Genomic DNA, 26,345 nt, shown 5'->3' with positions numbered 1-26,345 from the left:
GGTTGGATAAGTGACAATATGAATATAATAGAAAATCCATTTGGCAATTGGCTGGAAATGTTTTCATAAAATATTGAATTCAGAAAAAAATACCTAAGGCCAGGTGAATGGATGCTGGTTTCATATTTGGGTTGACTAGATTGAACTTAGTTTGTGGGGTGTTTAAAATGTTTAAACCCAGGTACTAATGAGAAATCTTGGTAAACTAGAAAACAATCTTATGCTTGTCTCATCAGAAAGAAATTTCAATCACTTTAGTAGATCTTACTTTTTATTAAACATGCATAAGGCTATAACTTTTTCATGGAATGTTCTGCTTGAAATAAGTCCCTTTGACTCTGATAGAATTGACTTTAATAGGCGTCATGTTTATTGGTCAGTTATAAACATATTACACAATAATACCAACATAAATTAGTGCATGACTCATCTCTTTCTAATAGGAATACCTCTTTTCTTTGTCTTAAGCCTCTTTAAATACATAATGCAAAAAGACAGGATATAGGCATATTTCATAACATACATAGCTTACTATTTATTCTATTTTATTGTCAGGGATATTTATTCTCATGAGTAAGAGTAGAACAGCAAATTCTCCCTATCTGTGCATGTTATCAGACGTTTTTATGCTTTTAAATCTTTTGATAGTTTTAAAAATGCTCAGCTGATCTTTTAAAAAGTAATTTTAAAATACAATTGACAAAAAAAGAAAAGAAATTCAAACTGCTTTTATGGCTATTTTTAATTGCATATGATTTGTTCTTTTATTTTATATCCAGTCAAACACATATCCAGTAGTTTTTTTTCTTTAAGTAAAAAATATATAATTTAGTGCACCATGTATAGGCGGTTCCTTAAAATAAGTGAAGAAAGAAACACTCATTATAACAACATCCATTTGATAGAAATGGGCTATTATTTTTAATTCTTTCTCAAGTACCATAGGCCTGTCAATACCGAGACACGCCAAATAAACAGAGGTTAGCTTGCTTGTTCAGCTTCAGACTAATCAATTTGAAGAGAAAGCAGCTGGATTATGGAACAAGCATCACGGATTTTCTAATAAATATATTTTGAGGAATAAACCAGAAGCAAAATATTTGCATTTGCCAAGAACAATTCTGGCACCCTGATCTCTGCTTTCCCCCTTCCTGCCTCCTACTCAACGTGCTTGCAAAAATGGGCAAATGACATTATTGCTCCATGACTGATTAGGAAATTAAATTAAGTAATTGAGATAATCCCAAGTGTGGAGTTCTCCCACCCAAAAATTGCTGGCAGTATGTGCACTTCCCATCGGATTGTATGATTTACCCTGTCCAGAAAGTCTGCATTGTCTCTCTTTTTCTCTTCCCCCTTCTCTTCTTATTCTGAAAATCATCTGTTCGGTTAACGTCAGGGTTGTCACAGTGTGAAAGAATAAAGCGAGTGTTTTGTAAAGAGTAACCACCCAGCAGAGGTTAGGGGTTTTTGTTTTTTGTTTTTGCAAAAAAGGAACTGACCCATTATACAGCATTTGCCAGGAAAGCAGGTGCAATATTGTCGTGATGGCACACTTGTGAGTTTCACATGAACCTAGTGCACATGTAGTACACAGGAACCATGCTGTGCTGTTACAGTTTTGACTGTCTATTGCCTGGGAAAGAAGATTAGAAATGCAGGTTTGTTTGATCCCTGAAAACAAACAGTCCTCCCCTCTTCCCTTAGTTATGCCCCCAGTGCATCTTTCAGTTAATGAGAATAGGGGAGAAAAAGTTAATTACTATTCAAAAATAATTTCTAGTTACTCTGAGATTTACAGAATCCTTTTGTTCTAATTTACAGTACCAATGGATTGCTACAAAGGCTGGGTTTTATTTTATTGTTTAATTTTATTTCTGATTCAATAATTGCCTTTTTTTTGCCAGGCTCTGTTTGTTTTCTTTAAAAAAAACTAGAAAAAGATCTTGCACTATCTCTCTGATATCTATAACTACTAAGGTCTTTGTATGAATACCAATTAGTTTGTGAATTCAAAGAAATGCTGGTTTGTTTTAACAATATTTTGAAGTTTTGGAATATTTTGCAATGTTTTTTATCAGGCCCTGAAGAAATATATAATTGCTTTAGACAAAGTTTTAGATATTTTAAATTAAATTATTTTACAAAATTAAAAAGCAAAATAAAAAGTAAACCATTTACACTCCAGCCGTTATTGGTTCACATTTATGACGGTTGCGGTGTCTTAGGGTCATGTGATCCTCTTCTGCTACATTCAAGCAGAAGCAGAGTCAGTGGGGAAGCCAGATTCACTTAACAACCGTGTTACTAATTTAACAATTGCAGTGATTCACTTAACAAATGCGGCAAATAGTTGAAAAATGGGGCAAAACATACGTAACAAATTTCTCAATTAGCAACAGAAATTGTGGTCATATGTTGTGAGCTATTTGAATTACATAAGGATGTTTACAGAGGTTTTCATTTTTTGTCCTAGAAAATACATGATCTTGCTTGAATGAGAATTATTTCATCCACCCCTGGTTTCAATCTTACAGCTATTTTCTTTTTCTTTTCCTCCTCCTTTTTATTATTTTGTGATGATTTCAAATTAATGTTGTTCATTATTACCATTGTTAATTGATTTTGCACATAATTATTACTTTTAAATATCTTATCAATGCACTCTAATGCTGCAAGATGTGAATTTTATAACAAACAGCATTGGTTTAGTTTTGCAATTGAAATATTCAGTGGATAAAAATACTGACTTTAATGTTTAAAGATGAAAAGTATACAATGATTAAAAAAACACAATTAGCAAATGCTTTTTTGCTTTTATGCCATATGCATGTCTGCTTAAATTTCTGTTTCAATAAGATGGGGAAAAATAAGATTATAGACAGAGGCATTGCTGTTAGTGTTATATTAGTTAAAATGGATTAGTGCAGGCTCTAAGGATAAATGTTTGGTTAAACACATGCTAAACTCACAATAAAACAGGAATAGAAATAAGACAGTTGAGAAGTTAAATGAATGTTGTAGATCTGCAATTTCATTTTAGATGGAGGAAACTTCAATTAATGCTGGGAGGCTTGTTTTGAAGTAGCGTACCTGAAGTAGACCCCGAGACAGGGTTTGAGCAATCGGTACTTTTATTCAGCTCAGAGAATAAGTGACAGCTCAGCAAGGTAAAGTGACGATTCAGCGAGTACCGACTGGCTCTGCAGGGAGAAGCCGCTTCTTTTATACTTTTGCGGTTCCCGCCAAAGCGAGAGCCGGCCGCGTCTGAGCCAATCAGGAGCGACTTCCTGCTTGGGCTCAGACAGCGCTGGAAAAGAGGAACAAACTATTTACAGCGTTACAAGGTAGCCATTTCAGGATACAACACCCCTCCCCTCATAGTTGGACCCATCCATCAAGAAAGCCACGTGACGAAGTCGTCCAATCGGTGAGGCCTTCGAGACTCTCGCGCTGACCTGCGCAGTCCATTTTCTCCTTCGCCACTGACTGTGGAGGATGGCTCGCCGCTGTTCTCCCGGTGCGGCGGACTAGGCCTGGCGGGCCCAACGAAGGCCTCGGAGGACGAGGATGGCTCGGCGTCGCTGGATGGTTCCCCCTGGCCCGATAAGTCTCTCTGCGTGTTTCTTAGTTCGGGCAATGTATAAAAGTCTGTTGAGGGGGGAGAGTCCGAGTCAGCGGGTTGTTGTAATTGGTTTTCAGTTCGTTTCCGAATGTGGTCTATGTGTCGTTTCCACAAACGACCATCCTCCAGTTTAACAATATAAGTCTTGGGTGCATTTTGCTTAACAATAATTCCCTTCATCCAGTTTACATTTCCATCAAAGCATTTTACATATACATTTTGACCCAAATACATTTCTCTTTCTGGTTTTATGCACATTTGGTTATTATTCAAACAGAACCTTGGGTTTAACCTATCTAGTGGTGACCTCAACTTTCTCCCCATCAATAACTCTGCAGGGCTTACATGTGTGTGCGAGTTAGGGGTAATGTGCTGGGTTAATAAGAATTGGTCCAAGTTCTGTTGCACATCTCCAGGGCCTGACCTGTGCAATGCCTCTTTAGCCACCCTTACGTAACGTTCTGCCAACCCGTTAGCCCAGGGCGAGTAAGGCGAGATGAGGGCATGTCTGACCCCCAGGCCATCTAGGAATAATTCGAATTGCCTGGCTGTTAGTTGTGGTCCATTGTCAGACACCAATAGATCAGGGCAACCATGGGATGCAAACAGTCTGCTCAATACCTTGATAGTGGCACTTGTGGTTATGTTGTTCATTGCTATTATTTCCAACCATTTGGAGAAAGCATCAACCACTATTAGGAAATACTGAGACCCCACTGGGCCAGCAAAATCAATGTGGATCCTAGACCAAGGGCCAGCAGGCTGTTCCCACTCAGCCGGAGTTGTTTTGGGGGGATTGGGCCTAGACTCTTGGCACGGGTCACACTTTGAAACCCAACTTTCAATATCAGCATCAAGCCCTGGCCACCATAAATGCCCCCTTGCTAGGCTCTTCATCCTGACAATCCCAGGATGGCCCACGTGTAACATTCTGAGTACCTTTTCCCTTAGGCGTTTGGGGATGATCACTCTATCCCCCCACAGCAAACAACCTTTTACATATGACAATTCAAGCCTTTTGTTCTTAAAATCACACAATTCAGGTTTAACAATATCATTTTGCCATCCCTTTAGAACACAATTCACTACTTGTTTCAGGATTTGGTCTTGCTGCGTGTGTGCAGCTACCTCTTTTGCTGTGGTTAGTGGGTTTTCCTCGAGTTCTATCATTAGCGCGTCTGTGGTTGGAACAGGGTCTTCTACCAAGTCTGCTATGGGGCATCTGCTGAGGCCGTCTGCATGATTGATTTCCTTCCCCCCCTTGTGGGTGAGCTCATACTGATACCCAGAGAGGAAAAGGGCCCATCTGATTAGTCTTGGAGACATAAAAGGTGGAGTGGGCTTGTTGGGGGCTAGCAGGCCTAGTAGGGGTTTGTGGTCAGTGACTAGCTCAAAATTTCTTCCAAAAATGTAATTGTGAAACTTCTTTACCCCTGCCACTAATGCCAGAGCCTCCTTGTCTAACTGGCTATAATTTCTCTCCGTGCTGGTCATGGTTCTTGAAAAAAATGCTATTGGGGCCTCTGTCTGATTAGGTAGAACGTGAGCTAGGACTCCTCCTATGCCGTACGGCGAAGCGTCGCACGTGAGCCTAATGGGTAGTGAGGCACTATATTGGACTACTACACTTTTAGAAGTTAGTAAATTTTTTATTTGAGCAAAGGCTTCACGTTCAATTTTCCCCCATGTCCAGCGGGCTTCCTTCTGGAGTAAACGATGGAGAGGCTCTGCTACTGTTGCCTTCTGCTTTAAAAAAACGGAATAAAAATTAAGGAGGCCCAAAAATGCTTGCAACTCACTCTTATCTCGTGGCTCTGGGGCTTCTCTAATTGCTCTCAGCTTCTCAGTTGTGGGGTGGATACCTTCCTTATCTATTTTATATCCTAGGAATTCAATACTGTTAGTTCCCCAGACACATTTATCAGGCTTGATTCGTAACCCTTTGTCCTGTAGCCTCTTAAGTACTTCCCTTATTCTTTTGTTCACTTGTTCCTGGTTTTCCCCTGCAATTAAGATGTCATCAAAATATGGGATGGCCCCATTTACCCCTGACAATAGGCGTTCCATGATGCTCTGGAATATCCCTGGGGCTATGCTCACCCCAAACTGTAACCTCGTGCATTTGAAAGCCCCCCTGTGCGTTACAATTGTTTGAGCGTTTGCTGTTTGTTCATCGACCGGAAGTTGCTGGTAAGCCTGCGCCAGGTCGATCTTTGCGAACCTTTTCCCCTCCCCCAGGGAGTGTAAGAGTTGTTGCACAACCGGAATGGGGTAGGGGTGGTGTTGGAGTGCCTTATTCAGGGTTGATTTGTAATCAGCGCAAACTCTTAAGGAGCCATCTGGCTTCAGGGGTGTCACTATGGGAGTTTCCCATGGCCCCTGTTCCACAGGGACCAAGATACCTTGACTAATGAGTTTGTCCAGCTGTAAGTCTAGCTTGGGGAGAAGCGGGAGGGGAACCCTGCGAGGTTTCAGTCTAACTGGTGGGACCTTGGGGTCAATAGAGAAAGATATGGGGGTTCCCTTATACAATCCTAAGGTGGGGCTGAACACTTCAGGGAACTCTTTCACAAAGTTAGGCATAATATCACAGTTTACATTACACACACCCGAAATTTCAATCCCCAACGGTTCCATCCATGCTAGCCCTAGCAGGGAGTGTTTGGCCCCCGTCACAATAAGCATGGGAAGGGTACATTTGACATTCTTAAATACAATAGGTACATTTGCAGTTCCCAGGACCGAGATTACCCCCCCTTGGAAGTCTCTGATCACCAAAGAGGTTTGAATTAGGTCAGCCTCAGACACATTAGGCATATATAGCTTAAATTTTTCCCAGGGCATGATGGTATATCTCGAACCCGTATCTAGCTCCATTGAGCAAGGCTGGTTATTTAGCAACAACGAGATAACAATTTTAGCCCCCTTTTTGGTTGCCGTGTTATTCACGGAATATTGAGAGTTACCTCTATTGTAGTCTCGGTTAGCGGTGGGGTAATTCCTTTGACCCGAGTTGCGGAACGGTCTCCTTTCTCGCGATTGGGGGGGGTGGTTTTGGGGTCGCTGGTATTGTTGTGTGGCAAAAGTTTCTTCTGGTGCCGTTGCCCTGCATGCGATGGCGATGTGGCCTCTCCGGTTGCAACGGCGGCAAGTGGTGTCGCGGAACGGGCATCGATGGCGCTGGTGATTTCCCCGGCAGCCCGCGCAGGGGGCTGGATGAGTAGCTCTAGGGTGTCTCGGTTGGTCTTGCAGGAGGAGGCAGTCGTCCCCGTTGCTAGTTAGCTGGCCGCGGACGTCTGTTCCCATGGCGCTGGGAGACTCGGCGTCGATTTTGGCAATGGTTTCTCGCCTTCCGTGCTCTTTTAATTCTCTTGCCGCTGCGTCGGCTGCTTCCGCGGTTTGCGCTAATTTGATTACGGTTTGTAGAGTCGGCTCGTCTTCGGTGAGGAGTTTACTTCTCACTGTGTGGTTCTTCATGCCGAAAATCAAGGCGTCGGTGAGGCGAGCTTCCGGATCTTGAAACTTGCATTGAGCGAGTACCGTTCGAAGCCGCGTTGTGAATTGGCTTATCGACTCGGTTTCTCTCTGAGCCATCATGTGAAATTGATGCCGGTAAACCACGGCTGGTCTGGTTGGTTTAAAATGGCTCGCTAGTTTCTGTTGAAGGACGTCCCACGCTGTGGCTCTTGCTTGTTCTGGTTCGGTGAGAGTTTGGGCAAGTCTACGGATCTCTGCGCCGCAGTAGTTTAGAAAAATAGCCCGTCTGCGATCGGCTCCGGCGTCCTGCATTCCCGCCGCCTCGAGGAATATCTCGAAGGTGGCCATGTACTCGTCCCAAGTCATTTTCTCGGCATCGAAAAGTTCTGGAGCCTGGCCGATCTGGATTTTGTCCATGTTGCACGCGAAGTTCTTCCGTTCGTTCGTCGCCAGTGAAGTAGACCCCGAGACAGGGTTTGAGCAATCGGTACTTTTATTCAGCTCAGAGAATAAGTGACAGCTCAGCAAGGTAAAGTGACGATTCAGCGAGTACCGACTGGCTCTGCAGGGAGAAGCCGCTTCTTTTATACTTTTGCGGTTCCCGCCAAAGCGAGAGCCGGCCGCGTCTGAGCCAATCAGGAGCGACTTCCTGCTTGGGCTCAGACAGCGCTGGAAAAGAGGAACAAACTATTTACAGCGTTACAAGGTAGCCATTTCAGGATACAACAGTACCATTATCCTTTTTTCACTGCAAGCGAGTGATTTTATGAACATTTATTTGCAAGTATTTTTGGCTTTTGCATTGTTTCAAACCATACATATTTTGGTTTTAGATCAACATACTGTGATTCTGACTGCTGTGGTTTGAAAACAATGATTTATGGCTCAGGAGATATAAAACCAGCTAACTGAAGTTTATTCAGCAACTATACAAATCACATATTTAGTACAAGTCATAGATGTTATGTTTGTACTTTTAAATAAAGGTGACCGCTGATTGGCTTAGACGTGGCCAAGGGAAACCTTGGCGCGAAAGTTTTAAAAAGAGGAACTCACGGCTTCCCCCCCCCCCCCCCCGCGCTAGCAAGGTATATAAGGTGCGGCTTTAGCCGGTAACTCGCAGTCACTTCCTACCTGCGAGCTGGTCACTTCTACTGTTCTTGATTACCAATAAAGAGCTGTTAACTTTCCTCGGCCTCCAGCTTCTGATTTAACAATAGACTTCAGTGGAACTTACTACCAAACGCTTAGTTGATTTCCATGTACCTGAACTAATTGAATTAAGAAATAGGGCATACTATTTCCAATGTACCTTCTCCCTGGAAAGTATGCTTGGTATTAGGCTTGAGTTAACAGACTGGAAGTTTTGTTTTATTTTCTATGCTGCCCATCTCACTGATATAGCGACTGGGATCCAGACATGGAAAGATGGGATTTTATTAAGGTTAGTCTCTTAGTTGCCGTTAAAATAATGTAACTTTAGGATGCGTAATTATGTTTCTTATGTTTATTTGAGCATTTGAGCATTCAGGTCTTGTAATATGGTTTGTTTGCTCTTTGTGGTTTTGTGGGGAGACAGTTTGGGGGGGGGGGTTGTCGCTGTGCTTTAATTTTCTCCTGGATGATTCAGGATTGGAGATTCAGTAGACAGAACCTCGCTACTTGTGTGAAGCTGTCATTTAACCATGAAATGAAATGCTTTTATTAAGTTTGCCCTGCGGATATGGTCCGCTGTGGCAGGGTTGCCCATATTTGGTGGCTGTGCAAGGAGAGCCAGGTGGTGCTGCAAAGCAACGCACAGTGAAGCGTGGACAGATCCAGATCTGACATTTGTCATCTTGCAGTGCTGAAGGGGAGTTAAAATCTGTTTTTCCATATGCTTCTGTTTTAATTTTTGCCTGCAGTTTGGTCCAGATGGCATACTGAGCATTGTTTACTTTAAGATGTTTTCCCAGATGTTGTTGAATGCCGATGGATAAATGCAACAACTGTGGTGTACCAATATACAAATTAAGCATACAATTTAGGCTTCTGTCAAAAATCCAAATATATTATATGTACCTTAAATGAAAATATCCGTTTCTTGTGGGGGGTTTTTAAGATGTGAGTCATGTTGACATAATGTCAGACTTGATGTAGCAAAGTAAAAGTTCAAATTAGCCACAAAGATCTTAAACTGATATTACCTTTCACATTATCCATATCATAAGGGATTGTTGAAAGATTATAAAATGAATGAGGAAAGGAAAGAAATCCAAAGCAAGCTTGAGTTTACATAAAGATGAAACAGGATTATAATTAATCACTAATTTTCAAAGCATCGGTTCTATCTTTCTGGCTTTGAGAATTCTAAAAATATTAAAACCAAAATTATGCAAGTGGATTTAAAGATTTATGATAGGGATTACTTTTAAAATTTTCCTTCTTGCCTGATTTCAAATATAGCAATAGCACTTAAATTTATATAACATTTCACAGTGCGTTACAGCCTGCTCCAAATGGTTTACAGAGTCAGCATATTGTTCCCAACAATCTGGGTCATTTTACCAACCTTGGAAGGATGGAAGGCTGAGTCAACCTTCAGCCTGGTGAGATTCGAACTGCCAAACTGCTGGCAGTCAACAGAATTAGCCTGCAGTACTGCATTCTAACCACTGTGCAACCACGACCCTTGCTCTTTTTTGTCCATCATGACCCTGAAGCAAATTTGCAGAAGGCACCTGGGAACTTTCAGGGGCATTATTTTAGTTTTACTCCTGGTTCTGAGACATGTTACAGACCTACATTCTGAACTGAGAAATACATATTTTAAGTTGTTGATCTTGTTGCTGACTGTTTCTTTAGGGAGCGGTCCACAAGGAATACACTGCTATTGTATAAAGATAATTTTGAAATAGGGGAGAATGTAGCCACTGCCTTTGACAGCATTTACCTATGAGTCACAGGGATGGTGGCCTAAAGGTGAAAATGTACGCCTTGCACTTGGAAGGTTGAAAGTTCAATCCTAGGCAGCAACAAATGTTTCTCTATCAGGGCTCAAAGAGAAAAATATCTGTGCTTATTCCATGTAGGTGTCAAAAAACACATCCGGCATCCATTAAGCACGTTACTAGTTTGTTTGTTTGTTTGTTTATTTTTTATTATTTATTTATGATTTTATTTTATTTTATTTTATTTTATTTGTATGTCGCCCCTCTCCGTGGACTCGGGGCGGCTAACATCAGTGATAAAAACAGAATGTCAAAATCCAATACTAAAACAGATAAAAACCCTTGTTATAAAACCAATCATACATACATACAAGCATACCATACATTAATTGTAGAAGCCTTGGGGGAAAGATTATCCTAGTTCCCCCATGCCTGACGGCAGAGGTGGGTTTTGAGGAGCTTACGAAAGGCAAGGAGGGTGGGGCTATTCTAATCTCTGGGGGGAGTTGGTTCCAGAGGGCCGGGGCCGCCACAGAGAAGGCTCTTCCTCTGGGCCCCGTCAACCGACATTGTTTAGTTGACGGGACCCAGAGAAGGCCCACTCTGTGGGACCTAACTGGTCGCTAGTTACCATCGGCATGAATTGTTGGAAAGTACTTGAAATATTATATATGACAGTAATATTCACATTTAGTTCAGGCGTCAGCCCTGAATGATTGGGCTGCCGTTTGGGCTGGAGGAAACTTCCTCATTGCTCCTACTGCGATGCGTCTGCTGTAACCTGGAAGACAATGCTGGCACTTCTAACACAGCCGACAATCACCCAGCTGGCCAGCATTTGCACATAACACTGACTTTAATTGATCCTGGTTTTGCTGGAGTGATGGAGGGAGTGGGTGGAGTTGCAGGGTGGGGCATGGAAACATTTACATTGCAGGCAGGCACATTGAGCCTTTGCTACAAACAACATTTCTTTTGGAACTCTTGATTGTTAGAACGTGCCAGAGACACTGGATTAAAAAGTTTCATTCACTACAACTGCTGTTCTTCCCACCGCATCCCTGGAACCACGAGACAATATGAAAGTTGCAAGTTGAAATCTAGGCGGAATAGCATTAGAGCCGGGGTGGCGCAGCAGGTAGAGTGCTGTACTGCAGGCCACTGAAGCTGACTGTAGATCTGAAGGTCAACGGTTCAAATCTCATCATCGGCTCAAGGTTGACTCAGCCTTCCATCCTTCCGAGGTGGATAAAATGAGGACCCGGATTGTGGGGGCAATATGCTTGCTCTGTTAAAAAGTGCTATTGCTAACAGGTTGTAAGCCGCCCTGAGTCTAAGGAGAAGGGTGGCATAAAAATTGAATGAATAAATAAATAAATAAATAAATTATTTCAGGATTTCTCATTACCTCTCTATTACTCATTAAGAACTTTCTAATTTCACTGCAGGTAGAAAGTATCTAGATCAGGGATGTGAAACTCAATTTCATTGAGGGCTGCATCAGGGTTGTGTTTGAACTTGGGGGGAAGTGGGCGTGGCTAGGGTAGGTGTGGCCAGCTGAACATCTCTCATGTCGGGGGTGCTTGTGGTGGCCCGAGAGTTCTGTCAGAGAAAATGGGCTCCCGAACTCCGTTTTTGGCTGTGATGGCTTCCTGCAACCCTCTGCCAGTAAATATGGAGCTTTGGAGAGCTGTGTGTACCTGAGCGCTGTTTTCGCTGGCAAAGGCACCACAGGCCAGTCCTTTGCTTTTGTGGTCTTGCGGGTCAGCTCTAATCTGAGGCTTTAATCGACTCTCCAGGGAAACTGCCTTTTCCCTGTTAGTATCATCTCGTATTTATTTATCTACTGTTCCTCCATAACAGTTTAGATTAAGAAAGACCCCAAATCAGCTGAGATTTGACATTTCTTTGAAAGCCCTGAAGAATGTGTTGTGTTGCCATGGCGTTAGCCATGCCCCCCTCTTTCATCTCAGTCTTTTTTTTAATGTGCAAAATTAGGTGAAGTTTCCAGGAATTATTTTTTGATTGCAAGTTATATTCGGAGGCAGGGTGTTAGATACTAATTGTTTTATGTGCCTTAAAAATTGGAGGTTTATACAAAGAACATGATGTAATACACATTAAAAAGTAGAGACTATTCTGTATCTCAGTTTGTGGCAGATTTTTCCTTGTTTCAAGAGCTACAGGCTCAAAACTTGCTTATCCTGAGGAATTCTGAAATCTAGGGAATTGGAAAATGTGTGGTTAAAATTAACTTTCTACACTCCAGTGTTTACTATATCTTAAACTTAAAACCAAAGGGCAAAAGACCATTAGCCCCAAAAGTCTTGTGTTCTTGTTGATCCATCTCATGTTACAACTATTTATGAAAGTGGATCTTATCTTTTCTTTTAATGAAAAAAAAACTTTATGCCATTCTCTTGATTTTTGAATGAATTTGATTATGCATATCATTTCTATATTATAGGTTAGCATAAACATAATCTATACATCATAAATAGCAACTGCAGTGTCTTCCCAACATAGGAAGAGTTGCCAATCAGAGCTTGAGAATTGATTGACTTTAGTTAGTAGCAACTCTTTGAATTAATCTCTTGATAATGTAGTATTGTTCCAAACTGGACGTTTACGTTGCTTTTGATATGTATACAGTATATATATATATTTAAAGGTCAGCAAACAGTACCGTGTGTACAAGATTTAATTCTTATCTTTTCTTGTTAAAGGTTCATCGTCAAAAATTATATGGTTACATGAAGAAAACAATGAAGCAAATGACATATTAAGAGGAAAAGGCCTCAGTTCCAGCTGGGCATCTGTTCCTGTTAAAGGCATTAATAACTTAGGGAACACATGTTTCTTTAATGCTGTTATGCAGGTAAAACTGCTCAGAAATCTATAACAATCACACAACAAAGAAGTACAAGTGACTGTCAATAAGCAGATCAAACTATGATATGTTATATGGGTAGTTCGTTCCCTTTTCAACACAAGTTGTGCAGAATTGTATAACTGGATGGTTTATCTCTAATATTTCTGTCATGTTTTCAAGTCTAAATGTTTAAATATATTTATAGAAGTTATTCAAGTAGTTAGTATATATGTATAAACTAATCCAAGAAGAAAATTTTCAAGCAGAGACCAGAGACGTTCAGTTAATTGTCATTTCTTTGGTCTTGAGATTGCCTTTCAAAGGATATATTGTATAAGATACAGGCAGTTACATGTAATTAAAATATCAGATGTCTTGCTCAATAGTTATAAGTATCATAATCCAGTCAAGCAACTGCCAAGGAAGACCATTTGCCAGTAGTTCTCGACTTACGATCATAGTTTTGTTGCTATTGAGACATTTGTTAAGTGAACTTTGTCCCACTTTGTGACTTTTTCTACCATTCATTGTTAAGTGAATCACTGTAGTTGCTAAATTAGAGACACGGTTATTAAGTGAATCTGGTTTCCTTGTTGATTTTGCTTGTCAGAAGGTCACAAAAGAGGATCCAATGGCCCTGGGTCACTGCAGCCATTATAAATATAAGTCAGTTGCCAAGCATCTGAATTTTGATCACATGATCATGGGGATGTTCATTGGTCATAAAACATGTGAAAAAGGATCACAACTTTTTTCAGTGCCATTGTAACTTTGAAAATTCACTTAATGAATTGTTGTAAGTTGAGGACTACCTGTATGCATTCTGTAGCTTGAAGCATCTTAATTTAAAAAAAAAAATCATTTTATTAGTCCAGTCGCTCATTATAGCTTCCCCCCTCCCTATTTTGTTTTAGAATTTGGCACAAACCCACATGTTAAGTGAGCTAATGTGCGAAATGAAAGAAAAGGGGACAAAGCTAAAAATAGGTCAAAGCTCAACATCTCAACTGGTAAGCATCCTCTTGAACCAATCACTGAACGTTTCATTGTGTGGACACTAGGAACGATAAGGGCACTCTTAATGTAATCTTTTTTTTTTTGTGCAAAATGAGGCGTATCATTTTTTAGTTGGCACTAGAGCTTGAATCAGCAGAATTATACTTAAGGAATATTGTAGCTGGGGAAAAATGGTTTCCCCCCCTTTGGATTGTGGATATGAGGGAACATCTGGGAAGATGTGGAACCAAAGGTTTCCGGAGAAATGTGGCTGACAAAAATCATTTCCTTCCTTCCCTCCCTCCAAGCCAGGAGTCTAGTACATCACCATCTGTTCTGCAGATAGAAAGTCTTTTTTAAACAGAGGATGGCACAGAACAGACTCTTACTCAGACTTACCTGGTTGCATTAAATCACTGTTGAAACCCCATGGTTGTTGTTTGGACACTTTGCTAAATGAAGCCTGGTTTAGTTTCTCTTTTTTTTTTCCTAATGAAAATGTCAACCTTTCAATTCTTCTAATGCCATTAGTTTGTGAGTCCATATATGTAGCTGGAATTGATATACCAGATGTTTTTAGCAACTAAAGACTTAAAAAATTACATTAAAAGAGTCTTATGGGACTTGCATATTGTTACATCCCGAGGAGACGTATGGCTACATATTTATTTATTTGAGGTATATACTACCCATGTCATCTAGAGAAAACTAGATATAATTATCTAATATCAGCCTAGATTTCCCCCCTGCAAAATATATTTCTTCGTTAGATGTGTATTTTGTTTTATATTTATACATTTGTATTAGATTTATATTTTGTCCTCTATATTATGAGTTACTCTATGATAAATGTTGCTTCGCCCTAATGTTCCCTCTATCAATTTCGTTGCCCATTACAACAACAGCAACAAAACCCAGCCTATTTTCAAGTTGAAATCATAGGTATTGTGTAGTGGGCTTCAGTAGGCAAGAAGCAGAGCAGGACAGCTACAATGTTCATCTTTCATTGAGTGAAAACTGGAACTGAGAAACTGCAGGCAATTCCTTGTAATTTATACTCTGGGTCCACAGGGTCTTAACCAATAATAATAATAAAAAAGCCTGCCCAAATATGAAGGTTTTAAATTTCTCTCCAAAACAGTTGGAGTTTTGGCATCCTGCTGGAATTGGGTGGCATATAAATATCACTAAATAAATAAATAAATAAAGTTAACAGTTAGGGTCTTCTAAAGGTTAGTTTCATTTTAGCAAGGCTTAACAGAGTCATCTAAAGGTTAGTTTCACTTTAGCAGGGCTTAACACAACTATATATATAATACATCACAATAGGTTTAATCAAAAGAAGTTCCGGAGAAGACTCTTCTTCCGTTGCTTCCAGAAAATATGCTGGAAGGGGCAGGCTGGAGGAGAGCTAGCAGAATTCCTACTATCTGAATAAAAGTATTTTCATATAATATTGAGTTGCATGAAATATTTAAGCCTACATGCCGGGGGTTACTATTGTGTATTAAAATATGTTATTTATTTTTGACTCAAAGGATCCATTGGTAGTGAATCTTTCAAATCCTGGATCTCTGACTTCAGCCATGCTCCTGTTCCTTCATAGCATGAAAGATGCTGGGAAAGGTCCTCTTTCTCCTAAAATTTTATTCAACCAGCTCTGCCAGAAGTAAGGATAATCTTCTATCTATAGTAACTTTCAAGTATTTACCTATATAAATTTAATGTGACTTAATGTGTCTTACAGTATTTCAACCAACAGAAATGTGTTGTGCTGTTTAATATTTCAAACAGTAAGCATTTGCATTCTTGGTATGATTACCCCTTCCTAGATATTAATAACCTACAATAAGTCTTAAACAAAAAGAAAGAAATTTGATAATTTCTTTTTCCATAGCAACTGTTTAGTGTCTGGTACTAATTCATCCACTGTTAATTTTGTTAGTGTTGCAGCTGTCGGACATTTTGTGAAGACAGATTGTGTGCATAACTACAGGCTCCCTTCTGTTTGTTTCCACTATTCTGAATATTAGGGATGCAGAGTTTTGACTTATCTAGACACTTAGCGACTCCTCAAACATTTATATACTTTTAAATAAAGTATTCTTTTACTTGTTGCAGCTGACAGAAATCGTGAAGTTGGGTACTATGGTGGTCATACTCCTGATTGTATGGATTTCTAAATTATGTGAAATATTCACAGAACTAGAATGGGTTACTTTTCATCACTGTTATCATTTTACTGCTTTAATAATGCTAAGTAAGAGTTTCCTTAGTGTTCTGCCGGGCTCTATGGTATGAGCCTCCCGAAAATTCAAGGGTACAAATTTCAGACACACACACACTTGAAAGTTCAAAAACAATGTTCTTTATCACAAAAATTCAAAAGAAACAAAGCACCATTTTTGTATTGCAAAGAGCACTCGTCCCAAAACAACCTGGTAGTCTGTACAATCCCCTTAATGAGTCCTTAAGTACGTAGCTAGCAGCTGTGAAGGAACGTCACAGCCCTTCTTCTTCCATGAAGTGAAACACACACGCTCTGCTTGGGTTTCAAAGTCGTGAAAAATCAACAAAGTCCGGAAACAGCAAGGCACGGTCCTGAAAAAACAACGATCAGATAATCTTCCACAACGGCCAAGCCAGCACGCTGCTATTTATATCAGCAGCTCTAATTACTTGAGCCCCACCCAAACACAGGTGGCCTCTCTTACCTCCTGTAATATTTCTTCAATTGGTCTCTTCGATGCATAATTCTGTGCATGCTTGGGTGTAACACTTCCTCATCTGAATCGACCGAAGATAATGGAGATTGGCTTCCTGGGCTGTGTGCCAAGCCCCCCTCTTCCAAGTCTCCCACACCTTCTTCTTCGTCTGAGGAAACTGCATTACCTAACTCTGTCGGCAATAAAACAGGCCTATGACATGTTGATATTTCCCCTGCATCCACCTCCACATTCCTTGGGACAGGAGCTGGGACAGAGCCAACCACAACAATTAGTAAATAAATAATCATTAGGTGATTATTTAATGATTATTCCGGTATTAAAATATGTTATTTATTTTTAACTTGGTGATGAATCTTTCAAGTCCTGGATCTTTGATTTCTTTCTCCATGAACCTGGAACTGAAAATTGATGATATAGTAGTTCCAAAAAAAAAAAGAGAATAGACCAAGTAGAACTTTTCCAATATTATTCTTTCTAGATCAGGAGTATCAAACTGGTGGCCCATATGCTGGATGTGTCACACACAAGCCATGCCCACCCCAGTTCCGCAAAGGGGAAAAAACATTGTGAAAAGTCACGTGATGGCAATATGATGCCATAGGTCTGACACTCATGTTCTAGATCATTAGAGAGAAAAGATAAAAACATGATAGATCTACACTAAATTTTCAATACTGTATCATTAGTCGTGTTACCATCCAGATGTGTGGATTTTAACTCCAAGTTTTTCCTCAGACATGACCATTGCTATGAATTCTGGCAGTTGAAATATGCACATATAGAAGCAACCAATTAGAAAAGATTCCCCAAAATGATTTGAAGCCAAAAAGAGACATTTATCTTTTCTGAAACAAGGCTTAGAGAGAGATTCAGCCTTCCATCTTTTTGAGGTCGATAAAATGGATTATTGGGAATAATATGCTGACATTGTAATCTGCTCAGAGAATGCTGTGAAGCATCATGGAGCAATGTATGCTGTCACAGTTCCATCATTATCAAAAGCATGTTTAGCAACCTTGATAATTACTTTTAAATCTGTAATTCCCTGCCAATCAAACTGCTGTTAGGACCTCCTTTGATATCTTTCTACTGACAAACACAAAACTATTAAGATCAATTGCTAAAATAGAACTGTTGAAATAGAACTGCTAAGCTAAGGTTCTGCTTATGTGAAAAACTCAAATGCAGTTATTTTCAAATCATGATTTTCAAATGACACTTAAAAGCAGTTTTTCTGAAAGTAACAAAATTCTTTTTCAAGCAGGTATGTTCTAAAGCACATAGGCCAGGCCTTTTTAATATTCCATTGGAACTACTGTATGTATATATCATGGAATATGAGACTGTCTATTAACGACAATCAGTTCAGCCTCTGACTGAGTAATTAGTAGGGTTCTTTTTTCTTTTTTTTTAATAATTGGAACTTGGGCCTGAGTTACAGCTGTAGATTTTAGGCTAGATTAGATGATGTGTTATCATAAAATCAAAAGGTTAAACAGGATTTTTTTTTCTAGTAATGAGAGATCATCTAAAGACTTCTCATTTGTTTCAGTGTCTTACGATATCATTTTATACTGAATTTTGTTTTGTAATCTATCTCTTAGCCATACTAAAAATGTAGATCTTAATCTTTGTGGTGGAACAAGTAGAAATGATTTTTTGCATTTAATTTTATTTATAGTTTGTGTTTACACCGCACATACTGCATATTTAAAAAGGAAATTATGCAACAGACAGCTTATCTAATAAACTACTTGATTTAAAATGAGTAGACATTACTTTATCAATATACAGTAGAATGATCGTATTCAGATAATTATATTTCCCATGAAGTTGAGTATTAAGATGATAAACAGGAATAATTGTGGCATAGCTGTCCTAATCATCCTTCACTGCTTATGGCCATTAACAGTAATTCAACCTGTTCAGTCATTTATTATCTAACGCCATACAACAGGTTGTAGCATGTTGGCACTGGCTTCCATATGTCAAGTCGTCTGGGAGTGGTCAGTTCAATCAACCATTCCAGAGTCCTCCATTTTTGCCAGGGATTTTGCTGGAAGCATATTTTCAAAGGGAGAGGAATGCACATCTTTTAGTTGTCAAACCCAAACATATCAATATGGGCTACAGCTTCTGTTCCCCTGCTCCACGTGTTTCCTATTTTATTTTAGTTTCATCGCAAGATTTTTTATTTCTCTCAAAAGGATTTTTTTGAAATCCTTTTCATTTTACCTAAAACCTATTTTAAGTTGTACCAAAGATTATGATAATAATAGTAATAACATACAATAACAATACCTTCCATGTAACAACCCAGACTTAACAATTATTGATAATAAAGCCAAAAATGTCTGGATAGTGGATGTTGCAGCACAGGAGACAGCAGAATAGGAGATAAAGAACTGGGGAAAAAAATCACAAAATACAAAGACCTTCAATTAGAAGTAGAATGATAGTGGCAAGAGAAAGGAAAAGAAAACTCAATAGGCACTTTTGAGAGGGCTATTCCCAAAACAACTGGAGCACCCCGTGTATACAATCGGCACTGACAAATCATCATCGATCAAGAGTCCTGAGAATATTGTCGATAACCCCCCCCCCACCCCCCCACCCCCAAAATGGATCATTGAACAAATCAGCGTTCTAACTTGATGCATAAATAACCAGGCTCAAAAATCCTACTTTGGAAGATTTGGCTCTCAGGCTCTAATACTGTACTGGGAAAGATGGAAGGGGGGAAAAAAGAAAAGAAAGGGATGATTGGTAGCAAGGTAGATGGACCTACAGTGGTGATATTGGAAGACCTGAAAGACCAACTTAGAAATAGATTGTTGTGCAGAAAACCTAATTATTGTATGTATTTATTGTGAGTTGAAAATGACTTGATGGCACATGATTTTTCTTTCTCTCTCTGTCTCTCTTTCTCCTCCTCTCTTTCTTTTCCTGTTTGCTCAGTTGTTTTTAGAATTGTTTTTCATAGGACAAAAACTGCTGAACAAAGGGCTTGCAAAATATTTTTGAAAATTGAGCCAAAGGCTACATGAAGTTTGCACCGAGACTGCAGGTTAATACTCTTGGACTCAATCATTGCTAAAAGCAATGTATCTAGTGATTGTCAATGATGCACTAGAACTTTTACAAAACTTGAGGAAATGTGAGAGCTATTTCTTCTGTAGCAGAGATTAGATTAGATTAAATTTATTGGATTTATATGCCGCCCCTCTCCGCAGACTCGGGGCGGCTCACAACATTAGTAAAAAAACAGTACATAGTGACAAATCCAATGCCCACCAATCCAATTACAATTTTAAGTTAAGAAATTCATAAAACAATCCCAATATATATAAAAAAACAAGCACACAATCAATCAAACGGCAAAACAACATGGGCAAGGGGGAGATGTTTTAGTTCCCCCATGCCTGACGGCAGAGGTGGGTTTTAAGGAGTTTACGAAAGGCAGGGAGGGTGGGGGCAATACTAATCTCAGGGGGGAGCTGGTTCCAGTGGGTTGGAGCCACCACAGAGAAGGCTCTTCCCCTGGGTCCTGCCAGATGACATTGTTTAGTTGACGGGACCCGAAAAAAGGCCGACTCTGTGGGATCTAACCGGTCGCTGGGATTCGTGCGGCAGAAGGCGGTCCTGAAGATATTCTGGTCCGGTGCCAGAGGACCCTGCTTGATTTCTGAAGTTTTCAAGCTGTGCTTGGAAACTGCCCCATTTTCTTCTCTGGATTCTTTTATATATATTATTTTCTCTCTTATAGTTATTAATATGTGAAGCTACCTAAGGTCTTCATTGAAAGGGTCCTCTCAGGGCAAATGACAAATGCAATTATTGCGTATAGGACAAATTGCTGACATACATTAAAACTACTGCTCAGAACCTCTTTCCTTAGGCAGCAAATAAAAATTGGCCTCCCTGAAATATCATTGGAAACTCCACTAAGCTAGCAATATGTTCTTTCTTCTCATAGTCTGTTTTTTTTAGAAAGCACCGTAAGCTCTGTTCTGTCAGTTGTAGCCTACACCAAATATAGAAAGGGACAGACAACAGTTGTGTGCATATGCCATGCTCCACTAGTCAGTGCAAAGAAAGGGCAACTTGGAAATTTGCTGGTGATAGGCAAGAGGAGAAGTGGTGGGAGGCATGGATGGGTCACTCACAGGGAAAGTGGGGTTGGTGTCTATGCATTGGCTCCATGTTCCTGGCTCCTGGACTCAGCCCCCCCAAGATCCAGGGGTCTGAGCTTTTAGCTGTTGATGAATTCCTGTTCAGACTGTAATGAGATCTCTCACCCATGGGTTAATAGTGGATGGCAGAATGACAGAGTTGGAAGAGACCTGTGAGGTCCACAGTTGAGCTGTCATGCCTTGCTAAGACCTGGCTCTGTATGGAGGGGAAAGACCTCTTGGAAATGTATCCAGTTGGGTGTGTAACCCACAATCCAAGGACAGGGATCGTAGAATGGCTATTGTCATCCTTGAGTTTCTGGGGGGTTTTCAATTGTTTCCCCACATAAGCAGACAAAAGATCCTGCTGATTAGATGGGAATGTTGCTACTGCACCAATCTTTGTGATGCGTGACAATTTCCTACTTGGCTACTAGTGGTTTTGGAGGACTTGATCCTGCTCTCTCTAGGTGAAAAGCAGGGGAATGAATTGCCATGGTAGAGCAGACCCAGACCTGACCTAGAATTAGATCAGTTTTTTTATTTGGGGTGGTAGCAATATAATTTGAAGTCAATCTTGCTATTAATCCTTTATCAGATCATTTTGAGTTCCTTGTACCTGCTCCTTAACACAGGGAGTGAGATTTGTTAAATTGGCCCCTTATAGACCTTTTGGATGGAACAGGGAAAAATTGTCTAGAAAAAAAAAAGAAAAAAATTCTAGAAAAAAGACAATTAAATTGTAACCTTAGAATAAGAGATAAAGTTTATAATTATTCTTACAAGTGCTACAAATTACTTCTTAGTATCCTTTCTCCCCCTATTTTTTTTCTTTTATTCTTTCTCCCCCTTCTGCCGTCACACTTTTTTGGCTTATTTTTGATTTCTTTCTTTTCATCACTTCTTATTAGTTGGTATTATATTCTTTTTAAAAATTCTTAATAAAATTATGCTCCCCCCCAAAAAAAAGCTTATTAACCTGGTCTTCCTCTAGGTCCTTGTCTGATTTTGGGATTTCACAAGGAATTTGAGGTGTCATTACCTGGAATAAGGGGTTGATGAAAGCTCTAGATTAGCTGCATCTGAGAAAACTGTATATGGATTCAGAAAGTTCCTTAGTAGTTTACTGGCAAATTCTGGGAGAGGAAGTGGTAGAAGAAACATATAGAAGACAGCTAGAAGAGAACAAACCTGAGATCAAATGAGTTTTTAAATTAAGATGTACTTAGGATACTAGGAACAAAACATGGTTATTTTTCTTCTCTTATGTCCATAGATGGCTGGTTGGCAGCTCTATTTAGGGTGACAGTCTGCCTGAGAAAGGAAGAATTGGGGAAACATTTTAATTTTTTCATGTCTTTGTTCTGTACAATGTTTTTGAATTGGTTTTGATCATCCTGTGTTAGCCTTCTAGAGTCATGGTTTGTGAGTTGGCTGGTCATAAAAATTGATTAAATAAATAGCAACACCTATTCTTCCAATAAGAAAGCAGTTCAGTTTTTGACGGAGAGCTTTAAAAACTGTGTTGCATTTAGGATGGTGTTATTGTCATATTAAAATGTGAGTGATTTTTTCAGTTTTGTAGATAAGCTCAAAAGCTTTACTAGCACCTACCCATTATATACCTTCATTGATCTTAAAAAAAAATCTCAACTTTCCTGCCTGGTCACCTTGAAACATTCTTTATCACAAGTGACTAGGTGAAATGATAAGTATCATATTTTAGTCTTCCCAGTTTTGTGATGATTGGGTTGCACAGAGATCTTCAAACTTGGCAACTTTAAGACTTGTGGACTTTAACTCCCAGAATTCTCCAGCCAGCAAAGTTGGAGACCTGGCTAACAGGTTAGATTAAAAGAGCGTATGGTGAATATTCTTCCATGTTAATAGTTATAAATAGTTATAAATCTTTTTCAAAGCTGTCTCTGAATTAAACAGTTGGGCTCTTTGATGCGCTGCTTTCCAGCCGTCAGAATGGTTGATGATAACTTGACTCAATGCCTGTCTTAAAAAATCAGAGTGATTCTGTTGATTCATGAGAACAAAGTGAAAATAAAAACCACACATTCATATCATGGTAGTAATTTTATTAGATCCCATTACAGAACAATGTACATTAAAATGCCCTGTAATTCCCTGGGAGAAGTGGTACAGATGGTTATCTAATTTTAAAAACAATAAAATAAAAACCAACTTAAACCAGGAGGAAGATATACACAACAGAAATTCTGACCAAAACTGACACAATCTCTGTCTGAGTTCAATCCATCTGATAATTATTGACAATATACTAATAACATCACTCACAAATATCTTTTACCCACAAAATTAATAAACATAATCAAACTAAGTTGTCACAATATATATTCCTGCTAGCTTGCAGGTACTACCCCCCCTTTTTTTTCTTCTTACCTCATCTAAAATCTTTACTATATTACCTATCAATGCATATAGCAAAGCACTACTTTATTCTTAAATTACTATATTTTATAGATATAAGACTATGTAAATACGAATATTGAATTCAAAATAATTATCTATAGATAAATGTTTGAAATGAATATACAACAATATATATATGCTACTGTATAAAAAGATTGCTTGCCTCATACCCCTCCTATCTTTCTTTTTGTATTCCCATCCCCTTTCCCCATTCTTAATAAATTAATAAAGTATATTTAAAAAAAATAAAAATAAAATGCCCTGTAACTTTTTGGCAAGATGTTTGGGCAGTGTGAGAAATTTTGAGGAGGCTGGGAAAGAGATGGAGGAACTTAAATGAAAATAATAAATGGGAAAGACATTCATTAATAGGTGACAGCTTTAAAGCCCAGAAGATGAGATTCAGGACATGGAGAGATTCTGCCTTGATGAAATTTATTTATTCAATTTATTAATTTATTCAATTTTTATGCCGCCCTTCTCCTTAGACTCAGGGCAGCTTACAACATGTTAGCAATAGCACTTTTTAACACAGCCAGCATATTGCTCCCACAATCCGGGTCCTCATTTTACCTACCTCGGAAGGATGGAAGGCTGAGTCAACCTTGAAATGCTTAGTAAAAGAAAGCCGGAAGTTCCTATTGCAATTTCCAAGATTCTGTACCTTACCCTAATTCTTATACAGGTAGTTCTCAACTTAAAAAACATTTGAGCCCAAAGTTTATATTGCTCACTGAATCTGGTCTCCTTATTGACCTCATTTGCATCACGTGACCCCGGGACATTGCAACTATCATAAATGTGAGTCATCTGTCAAACATCTGAATGTAAATCACGCGACTGAGGAGATGCTGAAATGGTCATGCGTGTGAAAAATGATCAGGTCACTTTTTCCAGGGCTATTGTAACACTTGAAGCAAATTTTTGTAAGTCGAGGACTATCTGTATTAAACTCCACAATTCAGTGGTTTTGCTTTGTGGGTTTTGAGCTTAACATGTAGCTGATGGGCCACCCATTTAATTCTCCAAAAATTACTACAATCACATAACAGATGATGAAGTTTTACAACCTGATGTATAATTATAGTATAACAACGCTAAGGTAAACTGAGCTACAAGGAAGCAACTGGCGCAAAGTAACCTTCCATGGCTGAGAATTGATTAGAACCTGGTCTTCCCTATGCCAGTAGAACACCTTATTCTAGGTTGCTTATATCCATAGGAAGGGAATCAAGTGCCTTTGTTGTATCCTAAGATAATGTAGTTAAGGCCTGTCATCTTTCAATCAGATTTCACATTACAATCTTTTTGGAAACAAAATACAGTGATACCTTGTCTTACAAACTTAATTGGTTCTAGGACGATGTCCTTAAGGTGAAAAGTTTGTAAGATGAAACAATGTTTCCCATAGGAATCAATGGAAAAGCGATTAATGTGTGCAAGCCCAAAATTCACCCCTTTTGCCAGCCGAAGCGCCCGTTTTTGTGCTGTTGGGATTCCCATGAGGCTCCCCTCCATGGGAAACCCCACCTCCAGACTTCTGTGCTTTTGCTATGCTGCAGGGCAATCCCAGCAGGGGAATCCTAGCATTGCAAAAATGAGCGCTTCGCTGGCAACGGAAGTCTGGAGGCGGGGCATCCCAGTGGCGGCGGTGGGTTTGTAATGTGAAAATAGTTTGTAAGAAGAGGCAAAAAAATCTTAAACCCCGGGTTTGTATCTCGAAAAGTTTGTATGATGAGACGTTTGTAAGACGAGGTATCACTGTATACTTTCCATGTTTTGTCCATCTCTCTCACACTTCGATCTGTTTCTCACCCTCTCTCTGAACGTTGCTTTCCTCTCTGCCCATCACAGAGAGTAATATTCTTGAACATATGTTTTGCATGTACATGTTAAACCACTGTTAAGCCTTATAACTCCTTCTCTAGAGACTGACCATTTTCCCCTCTGCAGGGCCCCTCGGTTTAAAGGATTTCAACAACAGGATAGCCAGGAAGTACTCCACTACTTGTTGGATGCAATGAGAATAGAAGAAACAAAGGTGAAGTGTTTATTTTTGCAAAACGAAACAGTTTAACTCAAATTACTTATTTATTTATTTATTTTAAACCTTTGTGTTATTTTATGCTATATATTAAGAAAATGATTTACTATTGGGTGTCTTCAGAGAACCAGTGATGATATAACAGATTTTGGAATAATAGTCAATTCTTCCATTTATTAATTTTAAATAGAGTATATTAATTGGCTACTGTTTGATTGCTGTGTGAATTTGTTTGGCAAATCAAACCTAAATTTGTACTCATATTTTACTGTTCAGGGATTCACTCAAAGAGGTTATTCTGTTTTATACTGCTGTTTTTATATTGTAATATAGTACTTATTTAAATAATGTGAGAATATGTAGGTAATTTCCAAACTATTCTGTGCCCAACTTCAGTGTCCTAGCAAAAGTATACTTTTAAAAGAATGATAAGCCATGTTATTGGTTTTCTGACTGAATGTCCCTGTGCAATGTATCTGTTTGTCAATCACATTTTAAAATATTTATTTAATATGGGAGTTCTTAAAGCAGTACTATGGTAGCTTCACTAATTCATTAGCAAAATTTCAGAGTACAGTATCTGCACTATCTGCACTATTTTCCCAGTCCTCATCCCATCCCAACTTTTAAACTCGAGACTTTAAAGCAGCAAGATCTTAAAACAGAAGCAGTAATGATTTCAACCAGAAAAAAAAAAAATTCTCTAGTCCTGCGGCTCTGCTGTAAATTTATGTTGCTTTTTATTTGAAACAATACATTGGATCCAAGATGTCTGAATATTACAGTGTATGATCTATGACAGAGCTCAGGCCACATCCGGCTCTTTGGCTGTTCCTATGTGGCCTGCATGGGTGGCTTTTATTTTGAAGGTGACTGCTATTTATTTTATTTTTTTAATTTACATATGTGTGCATATGCATGCTTTCACACCTTCACAGCTCTATTTGTTTGGCCTTCATAACAGTCCCAGTTTCTTCAACCCCAATCTCAGTTTTCTCATTTTCCCTTTGGGAAAATAATTGGCTACTCCAATCTATGATATTCCCTTTCCTTACAGA

General features: G+C 39.2%; 1 protein-coding gene across 6 annotated transcripts in view; it reads left to right on the top strand.

Moving 5' to 3' along the window:
* Positions 1 to 26,345, top strand: part of USP45 (ubiquitin specific peptidase 45) — a 69,589-nt gene that overhangs the window by 20,080 nt on the left and 23,164 nt on the right. For all 6 annotated transcript variants that reach the window (XM_070733261.1, XM_070733259.1, XM_070733258.1 and 3 more), the window contains 4 exons: positions 12,759 to 12,910; positions 13,819 to 13,914; positions 15,439 to 15,569; positions 25,197 to 25,284. In XM_070733261.1, coding sequence (XP_070589362.1) covers positions 12,759 to 12,910; positions 13,819 to 13,914; positions 15,439 to 15,569; positions 25,197 to 25,284 — 467 coding nt within the window. The remainder of the gene's footprint in view (positions 1 to 12,758; positions 12,911 to 13,818; positions 13,915 to 15,438; positions 15,570 to 25,196; positions 25,285 to 26,345) is intronic.

This window comes from Erythrolamprus reginae, chromosome 1, assembly GCF_031021105.1.
Source record: "Erythrolamprus reginae isolate rEryReg1 chromosome 1, rEryReg1.hap1, whole genome shotgun sequence".
NCBI classification, from domain to species: domain Eukaryota; kingdom Metazoa; phylum Chordata; class Lepidosauria; order Squamata; family Dipsadidae; genus Erythrolamprus; species Erythrolamprus reginae.
This window is presented reverse-complemented; position numbering and strand designations above follow the sequence as displayed.